At 35.2% G+C, this 26,509-nt stretch overlaps 2 protein-coding genes across 6 annotated transcripts in view; both read right to left on the minus strand.

Moving 5' to 3' along the window:
• elf2b (E74-like factor 2b (ets domain transcription factor)) overlaps positions 1 to 13,719 on the minus strand; it is a 28,061-nt gene extending 14,342 nt beyond the window's left edge. Inside the window, exons 1-4 of one of the 5 annotated variants that reach the window (XM_051888378.1) lie at positions 2,783 to 3,364; positions 2,280 to 2,516; positions 370 to 515; positions 96 to 216 (exon numbers count right to left, since the gene is read on the minus strand). In XM_051888378.1, the coding sequence (XP_051744338.1) occupies positions 96 to 170 (75 nt within the window). In that variant the 5' untranslated portion in view covers positions 171 to 216; positions 370 to 515; positions 2,280 to 2,516; positions 2,783 to 3,364. Of the gene's footprint in view, positions 1 to 95; positions 217 to 369; positions 516 to 2,279; positions 2,517 to 2,782; positions 3,365 to 12,101; positions 12,296 to 13,430 lie in introns of those variants that run through there. The other 4 variants (XM_051888367.1, XM_051888347.1, XM_051888388.1 and 1 more) reach the window with 4 other exon arrangements.
• Positions 13,720 to 14,399: 680 nt separating this feature from the next.
• Positions 14,400 to 26,342, minus strand: mgarpb (mitochondria localized glutamic acid rich protein b). Its single transcript, XM_051907556.1, has 5 exons — positions 26,113 to 26,342; positions 23,404 to 23,507; positions 23,219 to 23,291; positions 16,600 to 22,732; positions 14,400 to 16,440 (listed from the first exon to the last, which is right to left on the minus strand). The coding sequence occupies exons 4-5, from the start codon at positions 17,294 to 17,296 to the stop codon at positions 16,397 to 16,399; spliced, it is 741 nt and encodes a 246-aa protein (XP_051763516.1). The 5' UTR covers positions 17,297 to 22,732; positions 23,219 to 23,291; positions 23,404 to 23,507; positions 26,113 to 26,342; the 3' UTR covers positions 14,400 to 16,396.
• Between the last annotated feature and the right edge of the window lie 167 nt (positions 26,343 to 26,509).

The raw sequence follows: 26,509 nt of genomic DNA on the forward strand, positions 1-26,509 counted from the left end.
TATTTGAGTGGAATTTACATCAGACGAGTGGTCTGTAGATACGAGATTAGCGCCAACTAAAAAAAAAAAAAGTTTTGTAGTTGTGAAATTCTTACCGGTAAATGGTCGTCCACTGCAGTGACATACTCCACCACTGTTCCTCCACTGTCTACAAGCACCACAGACGTCATGACTCATACCCCACACTCTGCTGACCCCCTGTGGCAAACTCCAGGACTGTAGACGGACAGCACGACAAGAGACAAAAGTGGAAAAATTATCATTGGCACTCCAAACAAACAGCATATCTCAAACATTCATGAACCTCATGTGCAGAGCTAAAGCGACCCACTCTCCTTTTCTTTCAGTCTGGCTCAACAGGAAACTCACTCTTTCTAAGTAACAGACCACCAAAACAGGAAGCCTGCGAAACACTGACGCCATGGCAACAGCCAACATGCTTTTGTTTGTGGAGCTGAAATGAAAACTATTACAGCTGCAAAATGCTCCCAGATTAAAAGTCCTTCTCAGTCCACCTTCGTAAAAGAAAGGGAGAGAAACAAGAAGCGTCAGTGGGACAGTCTAGCAGCTGAATTATTGAGTGACTTTGCTACAGCGCTCCAGACAGCTAAAGTGACAGAGCGACGCAATGCAACGGCAACATGCACATGCTTAGACCACTGAAAACGAGAGGAGAGTTCAACTAAATATGAAAATTCTGTTTCTCATTTACTCATCCTCATGTTTTTCCAAACCTGTATGACTTTATTTTATCCGTGAAACACAAAAACTGAGGTTAGGCAGAATGTTCTCACCATTCTTTTTAATGCAATAAAAGTGAAAGGGGGCAAATGCTGTAAAGATCCAAAAATGAAAAAAGCACCATAAAAGTATTCCATATGACTAATGATGCATAAAAATTCTAGTTATTGAAAATTATCAACCTAAATTGCCATTTTCAGTTTTCAGAAAGAATAGAAACCACTACTTGAACATCAGATAACAAAAACACTGACACCGAGAAATAGCAGAATGCATGAAATTTCATGCAATACAAAAAAGGAAGGAACAAAAAAAAAAAAAAAAAAAAAACATTTCTCTTTTGAAAAGGCAAAGCAGCTTGTTGTTTCAGAGTACATAAATGTTTATATTAGCCACTTTTGTTAACAGCACTGTTAGTACTCTGTTTACTATTCACTGGTAGTATTTAGTGAAAAAAGCTAAATCTCTATCTGGAATAGTTTTTAAAGTCAATATATGCATAAATACATTGCATTATGGAAGCTTGTTTCCGCAAATTCTGACTTTTTTCTCAGACTCTTGTGATATAAAGTTGCAATTGCAAGTTATAGAGTCAGAATTGCGGGATTGACTTTTTCCTCGCAATTGCGAGTTTATATCTCGCAATTTTGACTTTTTTTCCTCGCAATTCTGACTTCTTTTCTCAGAATTGTGAGATTTAAACTCATACTTGCGAGTTACGAAGTCCAATTCGGAGGGGGGAAAAAAATAATCTCACAATTCTGACTTTATAACTCGCAATTCAGAATTGTGAGATATAAACTGATATAAATTCGCAATTGTGAGTTATAAAGTCAGAATTTCGGGATATAAACACAAAAATAAAGTCTTTATTTTGACTTTATAACACACAATTCTGACTTTAACTAGCAATTGCGAGTTTATATCATGCAATTCTGAGAAAAAAAGTCAGAATTGTAAGATTAAAAAGTCGCAATTACCTTTTTTTTATTTTTTATTCAGTGGCGGAAACAAGCTTCCATATTGCATAGTTTTTAAAATATTACATTAAAGATTTTAAAAGTTCTCAGAGTGAAGATGCCATAGAAATAATGGCAATATCTCAAAAAACTATTGTAATCACTTAGAAAATGTTAGAAAAAGCAAATGCTCCCAATCAAAGGCTAATTAAAATGTCCCAAATATCCATTTTTAGCCAAGATGTTTCATTTCATCACAACATAAGTCTTGTGTGCGATATTCCAAGCTTTCTGGAGTCATACGATAGCGTTGTGAGACTAAAATTTAAGTCATTTACAACTGTACCCTCCACCACAACTCTCAAAACTCATTCAAGTTCATGTACACCCAAATAATGGCATGTGTGTTGTGGTAACTGACTGCGCTGCAAGCCGCATGGCTACTTTTATGGTGCTTTTTCATCATTTCTGGAGATCAAACAAATTAAGTCTGCATTCAGTTGCACAGTATGAAGAAGAACAGAATGAACATTCTGCTAAACTCATATGAGCCAGAGTAAATGAAAGAATTGAACTTACACTGCATGAAATGTCTTCATGGCACAACGGATGTTTGCATTTCCTCTCATTAATCGCAAAGAGTAAATAAAGAACACCATAGTGACAGACACTTAAGATTGTTAAAGTGATCTGATAAATTCCCTGTCCAATTGCCACAGCAACGCAGTCACAAGGTCTGCGCAGGGGCGAAGAGGGGTGTGGCAACTAAATGTGACACACACACACTTCCTCACAGATGCATCTGGATCATGTTATCTGCAAATCACAAAATGACAAGTTTCTTTCAGCTTCCCCATTAGTGCTTTCCCTATAACTGCTGCTAAAGATCAACTTGTGCTTTAAGCTCATTAAATATAAAGAAATTATATAGAATTTCTGCATAGCCTCACTCATCATCTACACTTTCTGGCTGAATAGCTTGATGATTGTACTATTACTTGAAGGGTATGCTGCAATTCAGTACAAGCCATGTTATTAGATAGCATCAAGGAAGTTCAAGCAGTAATTCATCTGTTTCCAACCTATTGTTCCTGGTGCAGCTGTGGAATTCCACAGTGTTCCTTTTCCATTCCAAACCGTATTCCAATTTCCTAGGACACATTCTAAGACGTTTCTGGTCCACTTCAGCCATCGCTTCTTGTCCTTGTAAAATCTCCACATTCCAACAAAATGACTCGACAGAAGACAGCCACTTTCCCCACAGCACCATCAGGGAAACAGTGAGTAAGGACCGAATGAGAGAAGTGCACGTAGTTTGCACCGTAGCATTTGACACACTACTGCTTTCGTTTCCTGTTTTGTCCTTCACACCTGTTCCTCTATGTCTTCATTCTTTAAATGGCGCTGTATCTTTCTCATCTCATTTGTTCACTCTAACATGCTCACATCTCAAGGGTGAGGCAGCATTTGTACGTTCGACTCAGCATTCTGTGAGGCAGGATCACATGGTCGGAGCTTTCCGAACAGGCATCACATGACCAGTGCACAACGCTGCTTTTGTGTCCTCAACAGACTCTCCAGTGATGCAACGTCCCACCTTTAGAAACACACACACACACACACGCGCAACGGACGCCAAAATCCAGCCTCCACCCAACAGTCCTCCAGATGCAACAAATTATTCCTCAATGAGAATCTACTCCCCTCAGCCTTCTGTCAGAAAACACATCACCTAACTGACAAAAACCTACTTCTGTTTTTTCTAGATTCAGTTCAACTCTGTAGCCATATAGCTTTCTTCCATGGAACACAAGAGGAGATCTTTTAAACAATATTTATGCTGCTGTTAACCATAAAAATAAAGCATACAATGAAAAAAGGGCTTTCCGGCTCTATAAAAGTATGACTACTGCACTATATTCTAAAGCCTTTTTGTGAGGAACACTGAAATTGTTTTATTGACCTTTCAGCATTATCGCATTCTTAATGAAAATTGCCATTTTGCTGTTACAAAAAAAAAGAACAGCAGCATTAAACAGACCAACAATTTAAAATACAGATTACAAATCTAATCTCTAATAGTGTAAATTGTTATTTTACGAAGTCCAATTCGGAGAGGGGAAAAAAATAATCTCACAATTCTGACTTTATAACTCGCAATTCAGAATTGTGAGATATAAACTGATATAAATTCGCAATTGTGAGTTATAAAGTCAGAATTTCGGGATATAAACACAAAAATAAAGTCTTTATTTTGACTTTATAACACACAATTCTGACTTTAACTCGCAATTGCAAGTTTATATCATGCAATTCTGAGAAAAAAAGTCAGAATTGTAAGATTAAAAAGTCGCAATTACCTTTTTTTTTATTTATTTAGCGACAAATTATTAATCTAATATCTCATAATGCAAGTTGTTAATCATTGAAAATCAAGATATAAAAACTATAATTTTCAAATCTCACATGCAGTTGGTGTTGTCAAAAGTACCGGTACTTCGGTACTGAAATTTTGAAAATGTGACGATACCAGCATTTCTGTAGTACCGGGAGTACCGAGTATCCGGGTATATTCAGTACCAGTACTGTGCCAGTATTTTACGTGAATATGACACGAGTGAAGCACAAAGCTTTGTTTAAAGAAGAAATAATAGGTTATATGGCTGGGTAAAAAAATATAGATTTCTCGATTTTAATCAATTCTCATTCTCATTTGATATGAAGCAAAGTCTCAGATTTCAAATGACGTCGTTCTTATTATGAGATTCAAAAAATAAATACAGTTTTGGCGCTGTTTAATGTGGCGTGACAGATCGCTTTAGCGCCTCAGTTAAAGAGAAAGGGCAGCACAGAGCGCATGTAAACTGATTCTCTCCTCCGCTTTAATACCAGTTACAGCGTGAAATAAACATGACTAAACATCTGAAGGTATGTTAAAATACACAGTACAACTTACCGAAATCCATATCATGTCTCTTGTAATAGCTCAATCAGTGTTTCAACCTCGGAAAGACGTTAATATAACAGCTTGTAAACAATGTCACGTAACGTCACATTTTACCTCAGAAAAACATTCAGTGACCATAAACTCATTAGTCAGCTAGAAAAGTGAATTCTAGAAAGCAGCATTCTGATAAATATAGCTATGCACCGTTACATATTCATTATAATGTTCTTCAATATTTAATGCATGTTTGAATAAATCAGTTATGACAGCCACGATTTAAATGTTTATATTTCAAAAAAATGAATTGGAGTAGAAATATGATAACGTAACTCTAAACTTTATTTATTATTAAAAAAAAAAACATAATTGAGTGTAATTTAAGTGTTTGTATATTTATCTGAGTGGAGCTCACAGACACGATGAAGGATTAACTCAATGGTTTTAGTTCTCAGATTTGGCTCCCTTGTTCTGGAAACCAAGTGTTTCTGTTTAGATGCATACAGTGTATCTTTAGGCATATTTGTACCTAGTAAGTTAATTTTAACCTTCAATATTATAGTAAAGTAGTACCAACTGACTCCCATGTGTAGTTTACAGCATTAGTTGAGAGATATACTGATATACTACATCCAAAATAATCAATATCGAATCGAATTGAAACCGTAATCGAATCGCAAGCATGCGAATAGAAATCGAATCGAATTGTGAAAACTGTGTCAATACCCAGCCCTAATAGGTTAGCAATTAAATGTGACATCGCAGCCATGGAAACATTTTGGTTCATGCCGAATGAGAGAGGTACGTGAGTCCATACATTTAAGCTTTGTCAGCTTTGTATTCTGTTTTGCGAATCGCGATCTGGTCACCCGATTAGCAGAGAATTTAACAATATTCCATTAGTTATTCCACTGAACATGGAATCTCTGTTTCTTTTCCCAAATCTTCACTCACGCAGGGGGTTCTAAACGTTTCTTCCTTTGGTTCGCTTTTGATTAGGCCTATTATATTCGCATTCTTTACTGTGATAAAGTAGAAAAAACACCGTAGGACAGAAACCTTTTTACTTGCACATCAATTTCTATTCAACAAAGTTTGTGCTTGTTATTAGACTTGATAAGGCGCGTCAAGTTTATTTGTATAGCGTGTTTTCACACTCCGGTGATCTTTAGTTTCGCTTTCTCTGGCAGCGCAAAATCAAACACAGCCTGAATGTCTGAAGATAAAACTCGCTCTTCAGACCTTTTACAACAAGTGTCAGTTGCTTGTAATATCAGGAGATAACATGAAGATATTATTAAAGAGAAATGGTCCTGCTCGTGTCCCACATCCCTCTCAAAGTGCAGAGCGGTAGGCTTTATGACGCATCTTTGTGTGGAAATAAAAAAACGAATGTTTTTTAGAATAATATTTAACTCTCATATTATTTAGGTTACCATTATTTAGTGATATTTATTTCATAGTTTTACAGGCTGTAGTGTGTCGTTTCACTGAAGGAATGTCTAAAATAAACATGCACGTCTGTTTCAAAATTGATGTTTGAGCATTTCTTTATTTATTTTTTTATATTTCAAAATTTATTTAATTGAGGTAAATATACACACACAAACATACACACACACGCTTCAAATATTCATATGTATGATTACCATCATATTTAATATGTTTTTAAAAATAAGCTAGTTAAATAAAATAGTTCCAACAGATTTTCCTGTGATACCGAAATTGGTACAGAGAACCATAAAATTTTACTGGTATTGGTACCGACTATGGAAATTTTGGTACCATGACAACACTACATGCACTTTTTGCATATTTTATTTTGTCACATTGTGTTTGGTTTCTGGATGCGAGGAACCAATTCCATTTGGCGTCACTGATGTCAAACCTGCTGCAACTTTCACAAACAAAGTGTAAATATAAAGTCTAAATGTGATTTGAGAACAGCAGCAGAGGGCAAGATGTGTAGTGAATAACAACACACAAAAGACTTAAAATATTTCATGGACCTTTTTAATGTTTTGCAGCTTAAATGCCCTTACACCGCATCTACAACAGATGCGAGCAGCGCGACGCGTCACGTCAAAAGACAATAGAACCCATTATAATTAGTGATATTGTCTACACTGGATGCAGCGCGGCAACAAATTCCCAACAGTAAACGAATTCCCCATTCTATTTCTGACGTAGTTCAAGTGCTTTGCAATGGTCGGTTTGTCGTGTTCAGTGTAGACAGCTTTTAGCTGTTACGGCACGATGAAATGGTGTAGACACGGTGCTATTGTCTGAAACAGAACAGCATAAACATTCTGCCCAAAATCTGCTAAAGAGTAATAATGGAACAAAAAAAAGTGATTTTTTACTATTATTTCCAACAGGATCTGCATTTTCATGGGATTAAATAAAAGATTTTTGTTTTAAGAGATAATAAAAAACAACTTTGTGCATCAAAACCACTCCTGGTAAAAAATTAACTTGATTTTCAAAAGTCATCGAATTTGCGACAGCTAAATGTAACATTTTTGACAAGCCAAACATGTCCGTCTCTGATTAACATGTAGGCCTAATTTACTTAAGCCACGAAATAAACTTCATTCCATAAAATAAGTATAATGAACTATGCAACAGGCATTTCAAATGTCTCCAGCACATTTATAATTAACCAAAAATTAAAACATACATCACCCCTAATGCACGTTATCACGTATGTACAAAACGCAGGCTGGCTGTCAAGAACTAAAAAACATCAACATACACTCATGGGCATCAATCATTTCACGGAATACTTGCCGGCTAAGGAGCCATTTATACAACAGTGTTTTCAACTAATGGAATAACTAAATGGAAAACTTTTTATACGTTTTGCCCGTTCATTTACATGACAACGGCATTTTGGGGGACTGAAAATGCAACAGGATTCAAATTGCAAGTTTTTGAGAACAATACCATTATTGTCTCCATGTAAACTACAAAAACATGAATTTGTGAAAACAGCAACGTCATGCGCATGCGTATTACGTGTTAAGTCTATAGGCATGTAGTGTTTTGTTTACAAAATGACATCGCCAACAACTGGTCTGACAGTATAATACAGCGTTTTTAATTGTTTTCGCGGATCCATGTGAATGGGGATCGTTTTGACAACACTGTCATCTGTACATGAAAAACGCAAACTTTCATTTTTAGTACATTGTTGTCATGTAAATGTACCCTAAGAAATAAATAATTATTACCTTACAATCCATCAGTTTTCAAATCCCCATCATTTGAATGTCATAACATCGATGTCTGTCAATAAAAAACGTGCACAATACACGGTAATATTTACGAGAAGCAGAGGTCCAGGGAGTACACACATCTACTGGAAAACCAACACTGCCAGATGTTTTGAATGCGTCATCATCACTTTACAGGAAGAGGGTGAAAATGGCGGCCTGAGCGGCTTCAACATGCTGTCTGTCAGAGACAATAATATGAGTACAACAACGCATGCGAGTACAAATTTGTTCTTCACTCACAGAAATTGAATCGGAGTGATCAGGGAACTGAGTGAAATACTTCAAATTGCACGCTAAAGAGAATAAATGACAATACAATTGAAAAACTTCACTGGGTTAGTGAACATTGAATTTTGGCAACAGATGAACTGATAAATGAGCGATCTTTAGATGAGTCCCTGTAGTCGTCCAATTTGACTCTCATATGCTAATATATATTATAAACTTGACAGGTGATTTTATTAGAGCTGTCATGATTCTTTGATTACATTTGAATATTTGACTTTAAAAGAACCTCAATTGCAATTTACCCGTGTCGATTAATCAGCAAAATACTGGAAGTGGCACATTCCACAGACGAGAATCCATGAACCGCATTATTAGACCATTTTCTAAGGCTGCACAATATATTAAAACCATTTAAAAACCATAATATAGCACAGTGGTATTGTGAATTCACAAAGGCTACGATTCAATTAAATAAATAAATATATGGCCTGCAGGTTTAATATATATGCGCTTTAATTATTTACATGCGTGTAGTTTATGTGCGTCTCAGAGCAGCTCCATTCACAGTAAATGCTGTTCCACATGAACTATTTACATGCGTGGAGTGGGTCTCAAACTCAGTCTCTGCATATGCTGTGAGTTTGGGTTGCTTATAACCTTAATCTGGGAATGCAATGTGCACCATTTCATTAGATTTGTAAGGTAAATAATTTATAATCCTATAAATTTTAAAACCTAAAAGTTTAAACCCTTGCTCTTGAGTTTGCATGTTTTGATGTCCACATATTCTTGTTCAAGAAATTACAGTGGCTGTAGCTTCTATCCTAAAGTACAGTTGCCAATATCAAAGATTAAGTGAACATTTGAATTAAATGTAATTTGACCAATAATAAACAAGGATTTTTGTTCTGCTATAAAGTGTAACAACACCAGGCCGTTGGTGCCCTCTGCAGAAATTTGTTATAATACATAATATACATAAGTTGATTGTTTATATTATGCATATTATATTATGTATTTTTAACTGTCATTCTATAAAACCATATGATTACTTCACTTGCTTTTGATACTTTATTTGAACCAAATATTATTGCCTCATTGTTATTATATATGTATTTTAAGTCATTTTAAAGGATATTGTTTGCTTAGGTTTGCCATTTTTATTACCACAAAAAATCTGATTATTCGATTAATAATAATCGTTAGTGACAGCCCCAATTTTTATTTATACTAATTTTTATAAATCTTCTCAGTTGTTTAAAAGATTAAAGGCAATTATCAAAGTTTGAAAAAAAAGTCTCATAATTTGCTACATTTAAGCAAATTTCAACTCCTTTTGTGTTACACATGTAAATCATACACACGACACAAGGGTGGGCAAATAATGACAGAATTTTTATTGTTGGGTGAATTGTTCCTTTAATGTTCATTCAATCTAACAAAAAAACAAACTGCTCCTAAAATATATGGCATTTTTACTAAAGATGTCAGTTCCATTTTTTATTTTCATATGACTCCAAGCACAGAATCACACACAAAAGTGCAGATGGCAAACAGGGAAAGCAGTGCATGAGTCAGTGGGGGTCAAATATTTGAGCCAAACACAGCAAATGTTGACTGACCTGTAAAATTGGTTCACAAAGCAGACAAATTTCCCTGCATTCAAACGCAGCTATTTGATGACTAAAAATGATGATGGCAGGTTATGTTCTGGGAATGGTCACATTGCCTCCCACAATCGACCACAGCAGTCATCTTGTAAGGGGTGTGTGCGTTAGTTAAAAGCTTAGTTCACCCAAAAATTCTGTCATCATTTACTCACCTTCCTGTCAGACTTTTGCTCATCTTCGGAACACAAGTCAGAATCCGCTCAACACTGCACAAAATGGCGGAGCTTTTGTTCAGCGCAATTGCTACATGCTTACGAATCCTTTCAATATAAACAAAAAGTTATAAAGACAATGCCAATAAGAGATTCATTGCACAGTGTAGACAGACAGGTTCACTGATTATAACGGATAATTTTTGCAATAGCTTTGGTGTACCTCACGTGGTAATTGACAGCTTTGTCGATTATAATGGCAGCGATCTTTGCTCGCTTTCTGTATATAATATAGGCTACTTTTTTTTTTTTACTGCTAACTACACATTGCAAAGTTTTAAATCCAATAGACAGTGATAACAATAGCAATGGACAGAGGGGAAAAAAAAAAAAAAAATCAATCTGATATTGTATGTCAAATGAGCTGGTTCACCCAAAAATGAAATTTCTATTAATTACTCACCCTCATGTCGTTCCAAACCCGCAAGACCTTCGTTCATCTTCGGAACACAAATTAATTAGATAGTTTTATTTATCTCCCATAGAAAGCAATGAAATTACCACATTCAAGGTAAAGAGAAGTAGTAAAGACATCGTTAAAATAGTCAACGTGACTGCAGTGGTTCAACCTTAATGTTATGAAGTGACAAGAATACTTGTGCGCAAAAACAAAACAAAAATAATGACTTAATTCAACAATTTCTTCTCTACCCTGTCAGTCTCCTATGCAGTTGAAGCAGGGGACACAGTGAATGCAGTGCAGTTCTTCCGTGTTTACGTCTGAACGGCGGCTCGGTATTGGCCGACACTGTTCATGTGAGCACCACGATGCATGCGTGCGATGCTGACGCAGGAGCCGGTCAATACAGAACCCGGAAGCGCTGCACTGTGTCTTCAATGTAAACTGTGTAGGAGACTGACAGGGTAGAGAGGAAATGGTTGAATAAAGTCTTTAATTTTTGTTTTGTTTTTGCACACGAAAAGTATTCTCGTTGCTTCATAACATTAAGGTTGAACCACGGTAGTCACGCTGACTATTTTAACAATGTCTTTACCACTTTTCTGGAGCTTGAATGTGGTAATTTCTTTGCTTTCTATGAGAGATTAAAAAAAAAAAAAAAAAAAACTCTCGAATTTCATCAAAAATATCTTAATTTGTGTTCCGAAGATGAACGAAGATCTTGCGGGTTTGGAATCACATGAGGGTGAGTACTTAATGACTGAAATTTCATTTTTGGGTGAACTAACCCTTGAAGTGTAAATGCAAAATAAATAGACCTGCCACGTTTGCTATGCAATGTGTAATGTGTTATTTTGTCATTTTATTACTAACTTTCAGTGACTTTTTACATTTAAACTAACAGATTTTTACATATAAAATAGTTCTCAGCACTTTGTTTTATGATCTGTCCTGACAGTGATTCTTTTTTAATTCATGAATAAATAGGATTTAACATTACAAACCGTTTCTTTGCATTTATTTTGTATTCATTGTGAGTACTGGGCTCACAGTTCACATGGGTAGGGTACTTTGTACTTTGTGTGTGGATGACTGTGTTCGTCATCCGCCACCACCGAAAACCATTTCCAAAAACCCTGGTATTCCCCTGTGTTTCAGTAACTGAAAAACAGGGAAATAGATACAAGAAGATCAGTCACTAAACATCCCTCAGAGAACAGTTAAAAATTAAGAAATGGAACAACGATGGCACAGCTGTAAACTGAAAATGCCAATGGCAACTCTGAGGAAGTAAAGTCTTCGCATTAAATAATTCTGGTTCCAAAGAGCACTGAACCACACCCCGCTTATTGATCTCTGAGCATCTGGAAAAGCAGGGAAACCCAGTTTGATTCCATCTTAATTTTTAAGTCAACATGAAAACCAATTGTTTACCCTATTTAATTTCTTTACGCATGATCCTGGTCTTTTCAGAGCATAGGAAAGTAAATTTTAGTTATCATTCATTCACGTTGCTTCCATGACAACATAATATGTCATCTGCTGTGCCTATGTGCATTTAAACATCATCCTATGATAAAGTCCAAATCAGTTTACTGGAACACTGAGATATGGGTTGCGGGAAAAAACAAAACAGTTAAATTCAATGAAAGCACAAACAGACACTCACCCTACTCATGGGGATTCAATCTGCAACCCTTCAACGACCGCGTACAAAACATAATCCATCGCACACAAACATGCTTTTACGCTCCACCCTCATATGAATTAATCTCCCCAATCTTTAACCTGTCCTTGCATGCTCATTTGTCTCAATAACCAATCTTTCCTTGGCTTTAAGAATATGTATCATCATATTGTGACATGGAAGCAGACATGTTGGACATGTAATTCCTAATGAAGCAAAGAAATCTGCTCTAGGGCCTGCACCTTTCAAAGACCTTATCGTCTGAAATCAGCAATTGCTGATTTGATAGATCAAAGTCCGCTGTTGTTGACTTCAGCGCTTCCCTCCACTCTCAGCAGTCTAAATTAAGGGTTTTCAATATTTTAAATTCCACAAGTATGATCATCCTCATGCCACCTTAAAATTTAAAATCATCTATGGACCCCCTAATACTCCATTGTGGCCCCCAGATTAAAAAGTAAATAAATAAATCCCTGGTCCAAATGTAAAGATCAGTGACCTTGCCAAGAGAATCGGTCAAACTTAGAAGAAACGTCTGTAGGCATGATTTCAACACTAAAGTAATCTCTTGCATATGGGATCTTATCAGAGGTTTGCATTTCACTGTAACAGTTACATGCCAACAAATACAACCCTGACATTTACCATGAGAGTGCGTGTAAAATCAGTGTTTACACCAGTGACTACAACAAAGCCCTGATTCCTGCTGTACTCTCTCCAAATAAGTGGGCGTTACAATATAAACACTGAAGGAAATACCACACACCAGTGTTATCTCAGTTCCTTAAAAGGAAAACCATTATTTGTAGAATTCATGTGCTCTTTGAAGGAATAAAAACAGCTTTCCTCGAGCCTAAACCCAATACTATGTTCAGTGAATCATCTGACATTATCCCAATAGTACCAAACCAGCGATACATTTCAATGCTGAAAAAGTAAAGTAACACGCTAGTTAGATTTTTAAAACACTTTACTTCCATAAAAAAGCCCTTTTTTTTTTAGGAAAACAGAGAGATGTGAACAGCGAAGCGTAAAAGGTTAGTTGTCAACTCTCTGCTAGCATTTAGCTTAGCCAGCCAGCAAATACGACACAGAGGAGCTCACAACACAAGAAATATAGGCGCTTTTAAACAAATAAACGATAAAACATTTGTATACATGTCGGAGTTACTCTTTATATTGTAAAGCGACACTTAAAAAGCACAATAAAGTGCCTCATTAGATTCGTTACATACAGCTAAGCTAATATAACCGCATAGTCCCTGCTAATGCTTCTTCGGCGTATGGAAAGCGTAAAAGTAGATTTCTTACCTTGAAAAGCTGATTTTCCGAATCAAACCCACACTCTGTGATTGTATGGTTTACACAGGCATAAGAAGCTGAGAGTTTGGTGGCTGTGTGGGTTAGAGCCCGTCACACTGTGGCTGTTAGCGGCTAAGCTCTACCTGATCATCACATACATACATATGCGGGTCTAAACAAGACACACTGAACTACACTGACTGATGGGCCTCTAACACAAGACCTACTAGTCCAAGTCAAATCAGTCCCTTACAAAGATCGAGCAGAGAGGACATGGAGGGGTTGTGTTTTCAGACAGTAGATCCAGGTCAGAGTCAGAAAGATGCACCCTCAGAAACCTACTACTGTCTTGATCAATGTACATATGTTACACTATTTTTTTCATGATGTCTTGATAAATGTCTGTTTTATATTATATATGCATATATTTATTATTTTTATATTATTTTTATTCATTAATTAGCACCTTATTTTAATGTTTTTATTGTTGTTTGTTATTGTTTTTGTTTTGTTTTTCTTGTCATTACCTTTTTTGTGTATATGCTTTGGAAATATTGTATGTAAACAAAACCATGCCAATAAAGTATTTTATTAGAGATAAGCAATAAAAGGAAAAGTAGACATTCCTGTCACAATTTGTTTAAAAAAAAAAACACTAAAAAAAAAAACTTTTTTGTGTTAATAAAATAGGGTCACTCCGTCAAGTGCTGAGTCCTAAAACCCTTTGTTAGTTTGTTCCATAATAAAACAAACTAAAAACAAAACTATAGGGGGGAAAAAATGTAGATTTAAAGCTGTAACTGGGAATTTAAAAGGCACAGACTGCCATAAATTGTAAAGCAATGGTGAAATACTTCAAACAAAATCATCCCAAATTTTCCCAGATTGTCAGAAACTGATGCATGTGTTACTGGGAGATGTTGCAGGAAAAATGAATAGCCTATATACAATAATAGTCATGGTTATTATAGGACAAAACTGAATTTTGTTGGGCTCACTGTGGGTCTGGGACAATATGTAGTCAGTTTAAAGCAACATGTAGATGAACTTGGTCTTGTATGAGTTAATTTAGAGAGCCCAATTGTCAGCTTCATTCATATATCGCCTGCATATGTTTTCTTGTACAACTAAAAAGATACATATATAACCTACTACATATATGTAGCGCCCTCTGCTGTTTGACTTCTGATATAACTTATTACTGACAAAACTAAAATGTGATTGGTTCTTCATTTAATTCCTATGAAGACAATGTCAAATACAAATTCTTTTATGTAGGAAATATCATTATATCATTAGTAATAGGCTATAGGCTACAGAACAGACGCATAATATTTCCAGTTCTGAATCTACCAGGAAATTCATAAAATGAAATGAGTACTGAAAAACTATTTTACAGTTGATTTTTATTTCAGTCAGTGAAAGTAATAGGCATATACATTATGAAAAATGACATGAAGAGGTCTATTGTATTTCTAATATCCGAAATAATAGCCTATATGGTAGTTCCCATCAGCGATGTTTCGACAGTGTAATGATTGTCTGATCATTACATGAATGTCTGTATTTGCTTTCGATCACTGGCTCTCAAAATAGTGAACTAGCCCATGTGGTTTTCACCACTGTAGTGTACAGTGAATGATTAAAAGAGTGATTGAGTAGCTATAGGCCTATTCATTTATTTCAAAGAGGCAAGTCTGTTTATTTAAAAAAAAAAAAAAAAAAAAAAAAATCATATATAGGCTAATAATTATACAATAATTAGACAAATCTTCTTTAAATCATGTAGTACAATGAAGTATACACTGTTAAATAGTGTCAATGTTTGAAAAGTCTTAATCAACCAAAATCACTGATTCAAGGACAAAAAAAATAAAAAAGGATGAACAACACAAGCTTATGAGAACCTCTGGCGGTGAACTAGATGAACTACAGGTGTGGATGTGACAAATACAGCACTGATTCTGAAAAAAGAAAACATGACTTCAGACTATGATCAAGCGAAACATAATCTGTATGGCTATATTGTATTTGTTTGTGTGTGTGTGTGTGTGTGTGTGTGTGTGTGTGTGTGTGTGTGTGTGTGTGTGTGTGTGTGTGTGTGTGTGTGTGTGTGTGTGATTATAAGGGTAAGACGGAGGAACAGTGCATATTTACTTTATATTATATTTTTTTTATTTAAAATGTCAATATAAAATACTAAATAGACTATTCTATTTAAAATTGAGTTTTGACAATTTAGTTGAATAATTGAATAGTATCAGATTCCCAGTTAAATAATTCGAAAGGTAACTTTATTCTATGACTTATATGAATACATATTTAATTGACATAATAGCAACACAATAAATTTGAATTGAATTCTATGAATTCACTCAATTAGCCTAGACTTTAGTGAATAGCGAAGATGACTGAAATATACATATAACTCATAGAATTATTGAATAATAACACTGAATTACAGCAAGTATTGAATTTAAAAAAATAACACATGTGATAAATTTAATAACATGCCACTTTGAACCTTCTGTCTCAATTCTGGGGGTCCAATTTTATCTTTTCTTTTTAAAACAATATTTTTTACTCCACAAACCTAAAAACATTAGTGTGTCCACAAATCCATCACAGATCACTATTTTCCAGAGACACAAAATTAGATAACTTCAAAACTGTTTTGACTAACTAAATCTCACAAATATCGATATTCAGATGAAATGGCAAAATTAAGAAGAGCATAGTCATACAAAATGTGTTGAGATGAGATTTCGAGCCATAGTCAAGAGAGGAAAAAAATAATCTGGAAGGGTCATCTTACCCCTTCTTAACTTACACTTTCCAGGTGGAAACGACAAGTAAATGATGATTAAAGTTGTTTCATGATTACAGCACTGCATGTTAACTTCACTGTATGTATTATGTTACAGATTCTGTGGGGTTCACTCGCTTTCTGTGTCTCAGGATCTGGAACATTCACTTCAGGCTTGTGCCATGGTCATCGTAACATTTCCACTTTCAACAGCTGTGGAAATAAAGTAAACATAATGACTGAATGTCCAAAACAGATGTCCAATTAAAAAGACATATAGCCTATGTGGAATTTTGGATTTCTACATCAGAATACTTGTTTGGGTAACAACCTGGTCTAAAGAGAGTCATTAAGGTAATATAATTTTACTACCCTCTTCTGATGCCTTTTCTGGTTTAGCTTCCTCCACAGCATCCAGCATCATTTCCACGACAACTTCTTCTGCAGCCTCTGTTGTGGCCTGTAGTGCTTCCTCCAGGTCTGTTGGTGGCGTTGTGAGATCTGCATGTTCTGTTTCTGTGGCAGCTGGCTCATGACTTAATGCTATATCTTCTTCTATTTCCTGACCGACTGCCTTGACTGCTTCTGATGTCACCTCTGCAGGTCCAGAGATGGTATCATCTTCTGACAACATCACCACAGGGCTCATTGACTCTTCCAATCCCAAAATACTCTCCATCTCCGTAACAGAAGCCTTCTCTGATAGAGCAGGGCTTTCAACATAAACTTCAGCCACAACAGGGCTGTCTGCCTCAGACTTGACATGGTCATCTGCCACTTCAACAGTAGTTTCTTCTACTGCATGAAGTGCTGAAGACAGTTCATCCAGTTCTCCTCCTTCTGTTTTCAGATCAGATCTACCGATCATGGCCTCCTCAACTTCAGCTTCCTCGGGCACTGAGACCTCTGCTTTAACATCAACAACCTCCAGCCCATTGAGGATCTCCACAGAATTGTTCTCCTCAGCCAACCTCACTGCGGCCACCAGGTGCTGATCACCAACTGAAGCAGCTGCAATCTCCGCTGTAGATCCAGCCAGGATTTTCACAGTGCTCAGTAGATCAGACATTATAACTGCAACAAGATCAGTTTATTACAGAAATATATGTAAAAGTGCAATAAGTAGGCATCGAGTATATGGACTTTATTTTAGCATTTTTTTTATTATTTAATATTTATAAATATTATTTTATTTTATTCTTCTACTGAATTCTATGGATCTATAGAATTATATATATATATATCAGACACTTTTATCCAGAGCGACTTACAAAAAAGAACATAAGCAATTTGTCACTGATTTAAGGCACGTTTACACGACAACGATATACTAAAACCAGAAATGTTTTTCCTTTGTGTTTTCCACGTACAGACGATGACAATCAAAATGATCCCCGTTCAATTTGCACTTTGGATATTTTTTCGCATACAGACGACAACGTTGTCAAAACGATCCCCGTTCACACGAATTCACGTTTTTGTAGTTTACATGCAGACAATAACTATATCATTTTCAAAAATTTGCACTTTGAAACACGTTTTCAAAAGCTTGCATTTTCAGGCCCCCAAAACACTGTTGTTGTGTAAATGAACGGCCAAAATGGCTGTTTATGTTATGCTTGTTTATTGTTCTGTCTGGAACTTTAATTGTTCCAAATGAAACTTTAAAAATCCCATAACATCAGTTAATGAGTGTAAAATAACATTACAAAAGACAACATAGTGAGGTTAAAAACATCCCACATAAAGTTGTGCAAAGTCAAGCTGATTAGATCTTCCTTTTCACAGTTTCTCAGAATCTTGCACTTGGATGGAACATGCAGCCTATCTAAAAATTTTCCGATTTATAAGTAATAATTTGGTTTGTAATATATGAATATGTCTACAATACATGTAGTTTGACCCAGAGCAGCAGGGGGCAGCTGAGTGCCTTTTGCTGAAGAGCACAGGATGGCATGGAAAGATTTGAAGGTGGTTCCATTAGGAAATCTCCTTGCTCAAGACACCATAAGTGGCATAAATCTCTAAAAGTCGGGATTAAATAATCAACACACGTAAAAGAGATTTACAGAGATTAACTGTAAGAGATGCCTGAAGCATCTTTGAATAAAGTCATTAATGAAGACAGTTTGAAAACATTTGTGTTGTGCAAACTACATACTTTAGGAGGAATAATTGGGATGCATTTGCCAACATAAGGATGTGGGGTTTAATCTGCATGTATTTACAGGATTGTGGAAACATTTAAAGCTGATGATCTAAACTAAGCTGATTGAAAACACAATAGGAGCTATTTTACAATTGTACACAATATGCAGAAATACAAACTATAGTGTAAATATACTTGCAGCATAGAAAAAAGTATTATGATGTTCATTATTTTTCATTTAATTTACAGTTCATGACGTAAAGTGATAAAAAAAAAAAAATGCAATTAAAATGGCACTGAATTCAGACTCCAAATACATTATTTTTTAACACTTTATTTAGGGAATACTAATATTTTGTCAGTTTTAAAAACTAGAATTAACATAAATTCTGAGTTGGCCGAGCCTTAATTCCAAAAACAGCATTGAGAATAAGAGCAAATGTCTCCAGTGTCAAGTATTATGATGTGTAGGTGACATTAGCACAATATTTCCTTATGATATTTCACATTTTAACCCTCTGGTGCTCTTCGGTCATTATTGACAGAAAAGATTTATGTTTTTTTTCTTCATCAGAATGGTATGAAAATGTTTTGGTACTTGCTATGTGAACATACACAGACAAAAAAAAACAACAAACAAAAAAAAAACAACATGATTCAAAAAGGTTAAATGGTCCTGAAAAAAAAAAAAAGGTCACACTTGTATTCCCAGCGGTCAGGAATGCTGGGAAATTAATTTTATCTAGTGGAAACATTTGGTACTGTGCCCAAACAAAATCTTACTGAAAGCTCATTTTTTGATATATCAACCTCAACTATGTGGCTTTATGGCTTTGATTTTCCTCAGTTTTAGAGTAAAACATGTTTTTGAAAATATATATTTCATATAAAAATTGAAAATAGTTTTTTTGTGCATTTTTCATAACAATAAACAAACTTTTTAAAAAATAAAGTCCACTTTATTTATTTATTTATTTTCCTTTTTTCACTTCAACAATAATCTGCTAAGTGTCTTCTTTAAAAAGAGACCAAACTTAAAGGGATAGTTGAAAATTCTGTCATCATTTACTCACCCTCAAGTAGTTCCAAACCTGAATTAATTTCTTTGTTCTGCTGAACACAAAGGAAGATATTTGGAAGAATGTTTGTAACAAAGCAGATCTTGCTCCCCATTGACTACCATAGTAGGAAAAATAAATACTATGGTAGTCAATAGTGGGCGTGATCTGCTTGGTTACAAACATTCTTCTAAATATCTTCCTTCAAAATGAAAATCTCATTTTCAGGTCTATTCTCAAAAAGTGAATAAATGGATTATAACTACTGCATAAATATAATTTAGTACAATAAAATCCCCTAAAAATACAAAATATATATAAAAAAATGAAAAAAAAATATTATTGAACTAAAATATAGTACATTCATTTCATTAAAAAAAAAAAAAAAAAAAAAAAAAAAGAAAGAAAAAAAAATTTTTTTTGACCACCACACAGGGAGCACCAAAGGGTTAAGAGATATTCACAGAGATGATTAACTGTTTGGTAATTGGCACAGTGCTTGCCTCCATCCCAAAAGCTTAAAGAGGTCCAAATTCATAGGTGGAAAAACATTTATAAAACATAAAGACCTCCCTTGAAGACAGAATTGCTTATAAGACCATGGTGGTTTGGAATGCATGTATAGAAAGACTCCAAAATAGGTCAGACACGTTTAAAAATTGGCCACGCCCCACATAAAGTCGGTAATGGTATTCTGGGAAATTAAATGAATACACACACTGTATTTGTGTGTGTGTGTATATGTATGCATGTATGTGTGTGTATATATTTTACTTAATTCAAATTTAATTCAAAACTACCACTGGAATTTAAAAAGCAATTTAAAAAGCATTTTCAATTAAGTTCTGAATGAAGCACAGCCCTGGCACGTATTCATAAAATGTTTGCATGTTGTTGTCGTCAAAAAAACAACATTGTCAATATGAGTTATTTAAGACTAATGTCTCCCTGCACGCACATAAGTGAGGGTATGTCATGAGGAGGAGAGGTTTAAAAAATACTTTATAGATACTGAAGTTTCAAAACACAGACTGGAATAATAAAAAGGCCACTTGCAATTTAAGTGCATTGCCGTGTTTATGTTTTTTTTAAATCTTCAAGACTTGTTTTTGGACATCCTCAACCTCTCCTCCTCACTGTCACTGTGGGATTAGCACCCTGTGGAGTTCACAAGTTGAAAAAGGACACTTCTTTCAGGAGGACACAGACAGTCAGTTAAAAGGAGCACAACAGCGGGAGTCTCTACAGCTTAATGGAGCGTTCCAAGGTGGGTTGGGAAGATTCACAAAGGGTTTACATCTAGACTGCGCAGTATTCAGGCTGCTTCCTCAACAGAAGATGCCTCACCGGTTGTCTCGGCAATAGGAGCCGCAGCCTCAGCAGCAACATCCTCAACAACAGGTGCAGCAGGTTCCTCGGCATCAGCTGCTACTGCTTGTACAATTGTAGTTTCTGCCTCAACCTCCATTGCTGCATCCACATGTTCTGGGGTCTCTTCAGCCTCCACATGAACCACCTCTACGACAGGTTCTGCTGCTGTGACCTTAACAATAGTGGTGTTTTCAGCTATTGCGGTTTCCACAATCGCAGCTGCTTCTGTTACCGGGGCAACGTTGGCCACTGCTCCTATGGAATACATTAAGCAGGACTTTAAGAAAAGGCAAAATGATCCAAAGAAAATCCAAGATCAAGCGTGATTAAAAATATAAAGCAGGCTTAGGAAAAGTGTTCTTATACTAAATGAAGAGGGTTAGCATCAAAACAGTGTTGATTAATTCCATCTGTCATTAATAGAACAACATTAGAGATTATGAGAACAGGATGGATAGCGGAAATCATTCATCCAGATTAGCAGGCTCAACTGATTTCGAGTCTAAGCTCTTAGAGTTAGCATTAGAAACTTTATTACGAGCTTAAAGTGAACCATACTTGCACAATACCTCAGAATAGGTCAGATTTGTTTATCAAGAACCTGCATGGATGATTAATTGGCTCAAGATAATGCAGACCCATCACCAAGCAAACATTAAAAGATTGGTTCACACAAAAATAAAAAACAAGGAAGAAAGTATGAAGATGATTTGGTATGATTTGGTCATTTTTTTCTATGCAAATGCAATGAATGGGAAATGGAGCTTTCAAGTTCCAAGGAGGACACAGAAGTTCCATAAACGAATGAAAAACGTAGCATGCAACTAATGTGATCTATTCCAAGTGTTTCTGAAGACATACAATGTGACGGAATAGATTTTTTTATTTTTAAATGCATCTTTGTGCTCCATGGAAGTAAGATTAGCTATATGATTATATTATATTCATACAAGTATATAAAATTATATAGCCTTGGAATAACATTTTGGGTGAACTATTCCTTTAATAAACGGTTATATAAGCGATATCATGAAGCCATATTTATGATATATGTTGAACATACATTACTGTTCAAAAGTTTGTGGTCAGTACAATTTTTAATATTTCTGAAAGCAGTCTCTCAAGCTCACCAAGGCTGCATTTATTTGAACAAAAACAGTATTATATATTAAACATAGTAATATTGTGAAATATTATTACAATTTAAAATGACTGTTCTCCATTTTATTATGTAATTCATTCCTATGATGGGAAAGCTGAATTTTCAGCATCGTTACTCCAGTCTTCAGTGTCACATGATCCTTCAGAAATCATTTTAATATGCTGATTTGCTGCTCAAGAAACATTATTAATATTATTATTATTATAGATTTTGAAAACTGTTGGGCTGCTTAACATTTTTTTCCAGGATTCTTTAATGAGTAGAAAGTCCAAAATTATTTGAAATAGAAATGATTTGTAACATTGTTATTTGTTACATATCTTTAGTGTCAATTTTGATCAATTTATTGCATCTTAGCTGAATAAAAGTATTAATTTCTTTCAAAATTAAAATTAAAAAAAAAAAAAAAAAAAAAAAAAAAATCGTACTGACCCAAAAGTTTTGAACTGTAGTATAACTAATTAAAAGTAAAAGTCACTCTGATGATAATATGAAAGCACTTTACTAAGCTCAAATTATCTCATCAATCATGCTTACTTTGAAGTGCCAAAACTTTGCAAACACCAAATGACAAAACTTCACAAGTTTTGCAACTATTGGAAAAGTGCTAGTATTCTGAGATGTGTGATATATATTTCTGCATGCAAAACAAGTGAAAGAAGACAGACTTAAATTTTTAGAAAAGTTGTTATTGACTACTGAGTGCATTTTTAAACACATACACACAGTTAAAACAGAGGCTAAATTTATACTCACCCTCCTCACCTGATGGGAGAACAAAAAATAAGGTGGTTAACAGCACGCAAACAAGAGAAGTAAACAAGTGAAAGCTGCTCTAAATGTAGCTAGCTTAGTGGCTGCTGAGTAACTGCAGAAAGAGGATCAGGCCTGAGGAACTGCAGTAATGTACACATACCAGAACAGGCCTGACTCACAGCACCCATCAATTCAATGAATCAGGAATATAAGAGACTCTGAATGGGAATCTAATCCCAGCTGTCTGTGTAAATTATTCCGCTTTACTGATGTTGAAAGATTAACTGTGGTCATTAACAGGCAAACTGAAAACAGGTATTCATAGGCAAAAACAAAATAAATCACTATAGCTAAAATACAATAAAATAAATAATAAAACAAAAAATAAAATAATAAAAAAATAAAATAAAATCTACATTTTGGTCTGGCTTTGAGTTGAGTGATTCTTTCATTATATCTTGAATAAAATAAAATAAAATAAAATAAAAATCTTACTTTTTGGTCTGGCCTCGAGTTGAGCGATTCTTTCATTATATCTTGCACTGTCAGAGTTTATTGTCTTATAAGCCTGTAGGAGGAAAAGGGGGCAAAACAGAGTTTAGATGAGGATAAATGGATGTTATTGTTATAAACACTTCCAAAGTTTTCTAAAACAGGATGATGGAAGTAAAAATACATACATAAACGAGAGCAGCAGTAAGTGAGCTTCCACCAATCACCATGTAAGCTATGTTTGTACCGGACGCAGGTAGCCCAAAGGACATCTGTCGTGTAGGGAATACAGCTATTGAAAGATAAAGGGAGACATGCATAAGTATTTTTTGTGTAGAATAATTATCTAGCTAAGTTTTTCCCTCACCACTCACCAATCCAATTTTAAAATATGAAAATCCACAATGTTTTATTATTAACCCGATAGAAAGCGTACTGTATTATATTTCTAAGGCCTCTAAATTATCAAAACTTTGCTGTATTTGTTTTTCTGAAAAAAAAAAAAAAAAAAAAACTCAGCATCAAACCATTTCAATATTTATTATATAAAAATGATATAAATTGTTCAAAAATTAGTACTGTCCCTCAGTTGTGATGTTATTTCAATCATTTGTGGATCAATAAAGTGCAACAGTCGGGTTCTGGAACTCATTTTCTCCATAGGGAAACTGATTTAAACAATCTTATTAAAATCACTGTAAACCAGAAGTTGAGACCAAGACTGATTTTACTTCAGTATTGTGACGTATTTTCCAAGTCAAAGAGAATATTGAATGAGAAAAATTGTGATTGTGGTTTGTTTTTTCCTGCTCTGAATTGAAAAGTTGGCATTCCATTCAGCTTGCTGTCATCTCGCAGCAGACTGATAGTTGGAGGGGATGTTCTACCCAAGCAGTCAAAGTCAAGTCATCAGAGAAGGAAGGCCATTTTCAGATTTTGCTTAAAGATTACGAAGACAATTTTTTGATGAATTGTTCACCACAAGACTCATAATGTGCACTAACAAAGTAAATAGGGTCAATTTTGATTTCATGCCGACTTTACCGGTGCAATTCCTGGTGAAAAACTACATTACCCATGATGCTCTACAGAAAATTACACCAATCACAGAGTTGAAAGACACGCACCAAAAAATAGCTCTTTAGCTCCACCTACTCGCATGAAGCACTGCGAATGATGTTTAAGTCAATCTCTCTATGCTCTCAATATAAAATCAACATTTGTAAATGAGTAGTTCTATCTTTCTTCATCGTCTTTAATTTGATTATGCTGTTTGCAAACCTTCATGGGATTGTAGTACACAGTCTTGTACCTGCTTTTTTTTTTTTTTTTTTTTTTTTTTTTTGTCAGATTTTCAAAAATGTTTTTGCTTCAAATCAAAGTTTGCAGTGTTGTGATTCACCCTGTAGCTGATTGTCTTGGTTCATGGCTTAGAACTCTTTAACAAAGACTTCCTTAAAATCCCTATGGGAAAAATTAATGGAAAAAAATATACTTCCGGAACCAGCGCTGCTGAAAAAGGAGGCGGGCTCTATTGCACCCTATTAAGTACTAATCGAGTTCACTGGATGAGTTTGATGAGTGGAAATTTTAAGTAGCATGCACAGTTACAGGGGACCAGACAAACCTGATACAGCAAGCATGCGCTTCAGGCTTTTGTGTCTGTGCATTCATTTAGGCAAACACACATCCTCTGTGTAGCTGCAGTGAAGCAGCAGAAAGGAACACAATGTCCAACTGTGAAAGTGCCCCTCCCACCCTCTCTCTAGAGCATTTCATCCCACAGGAGCACATGTACTGGACATGCAGAGTCTGTGCAAAAATACAGCGTCACAAACTCTGGACTTTAAATAGTTATACCCACTAGAACAAAGCATTAATTTCAGGAACGACTGCAATAACAAGATGACTGTCGGCACCAAGGTGGCCTGTGCCTCATTTATACATTTAATCTCATTTACGGCTGTGTCATGGACTGTTAAGGTGAAGGTAAACCAGCAGGTGTGCAGAGTCATGCTCTCTGAAAAAAGCCATAGCTGCACACATAAACACTAGTACCCCACTGGGGTGGAGACAGCAAACATGTCAGTGTGCAGAACCCTAGGCAAATTCATGCTGGCAGAGAGCCTGCATAGGGCCCTCTTCAAATATTTGGGTAGTTTTAGGAAATGCCTGAGCAGATTTTGTGAATACATCAGTTCAATCATGCACAGAATGCTGAATCAGCAGAAAAACTGATTAGCTTAGTTAAAAAGTTAAAAGATCTTCATAATTTAAAACAATAAAGAAGGGACAAAAAACTACTTTGCACACAGTTCAAACTGAAGGAATCCTTTGACAGGAAATTAACTTTAAACAGATCAAACCCAGCTATTTCCCACAGGCGCACTGGAGCAGGGAAGGATTTATTTGTTGCAGTTATCTGTTATGGAAAATTCTGCATTAAAAACAAACTCAAAAACAAAAAATGACAACAACAAAATGAAACATTATTGTCCACAAAAAACTCACTGTAAAAACAAACAAACAGCTGCACAAATAAACTATTCATTCACACTTTCTAACAAATCATTATGTAAATATGTGCAATATAGCCCAAATATTAATAATACCAATTTTGATGTAATTTATGAAATCCCTATAAACAGACTTAAAGTTTTAATTAGCATATATCACTTGTTACATAACATAAACATCAGAACTCAATGTTCTGGATTTGGGTAAAAGTCGTAAACTACTGACTTTACACAACCTAAAAGGTCCGATTACTTTTTCAATTTTTCCATTTAATATTTCATAGTTTATGCATATTTTGTGACATCACTCTCTCTTTTAGATTGTGAAGTGTAGGCTGGTGAATTGACTGAATGTTGTATTGTAAAGAGATGTTTTCTTACCATTGCTGGATAAAGGAGAGAGTGTTTTGCGTGCCAGAGGTGCAAGTCTTTGCCAAGCCGCTCTGCAGAACATCATTATTCCTGCTGTGAACCTGGAATCTTACTGAAAACCTCTACTGACAGATTTACTCTCCACACGCTTCTCTCTCACACAAACTGATCCTTTTAAACTCCCACTGTCACCTCCTTCTGTGTCACGTCATGCATCGTGTGCACGTGGTCCGGGGAATGCAAAACGTCTCCGGTTATTCTGGATAATAATAATAATAATAAATGAATAAACTACTGATTCTATTGCAGTATATAATTGTAACTGAAAAATAAAATAAAACAAAAATATTTGTATAGGCCTACTTAAATTCTTTGTTGACATTGTAAATTATTATTATTTGTATGT

Source organism: Ctenopharyngodon idella, chromosome 1 (genome assembly GCF_019924925.1).
Source record: "Ctenopharyngodon idella isolate HZGC_01 chromosome 1, HZGC01, whole genome shotgun sequence".
In the NCBI taxonomy this organism is placed as follows: domain Eukaryota; kingdom Metazoa; phylum Chordata; class Actinopteri; order Cypriniformes; family Xenocyprididae; genus Ctenopharyngodon; species Ctenopharyngodon idella.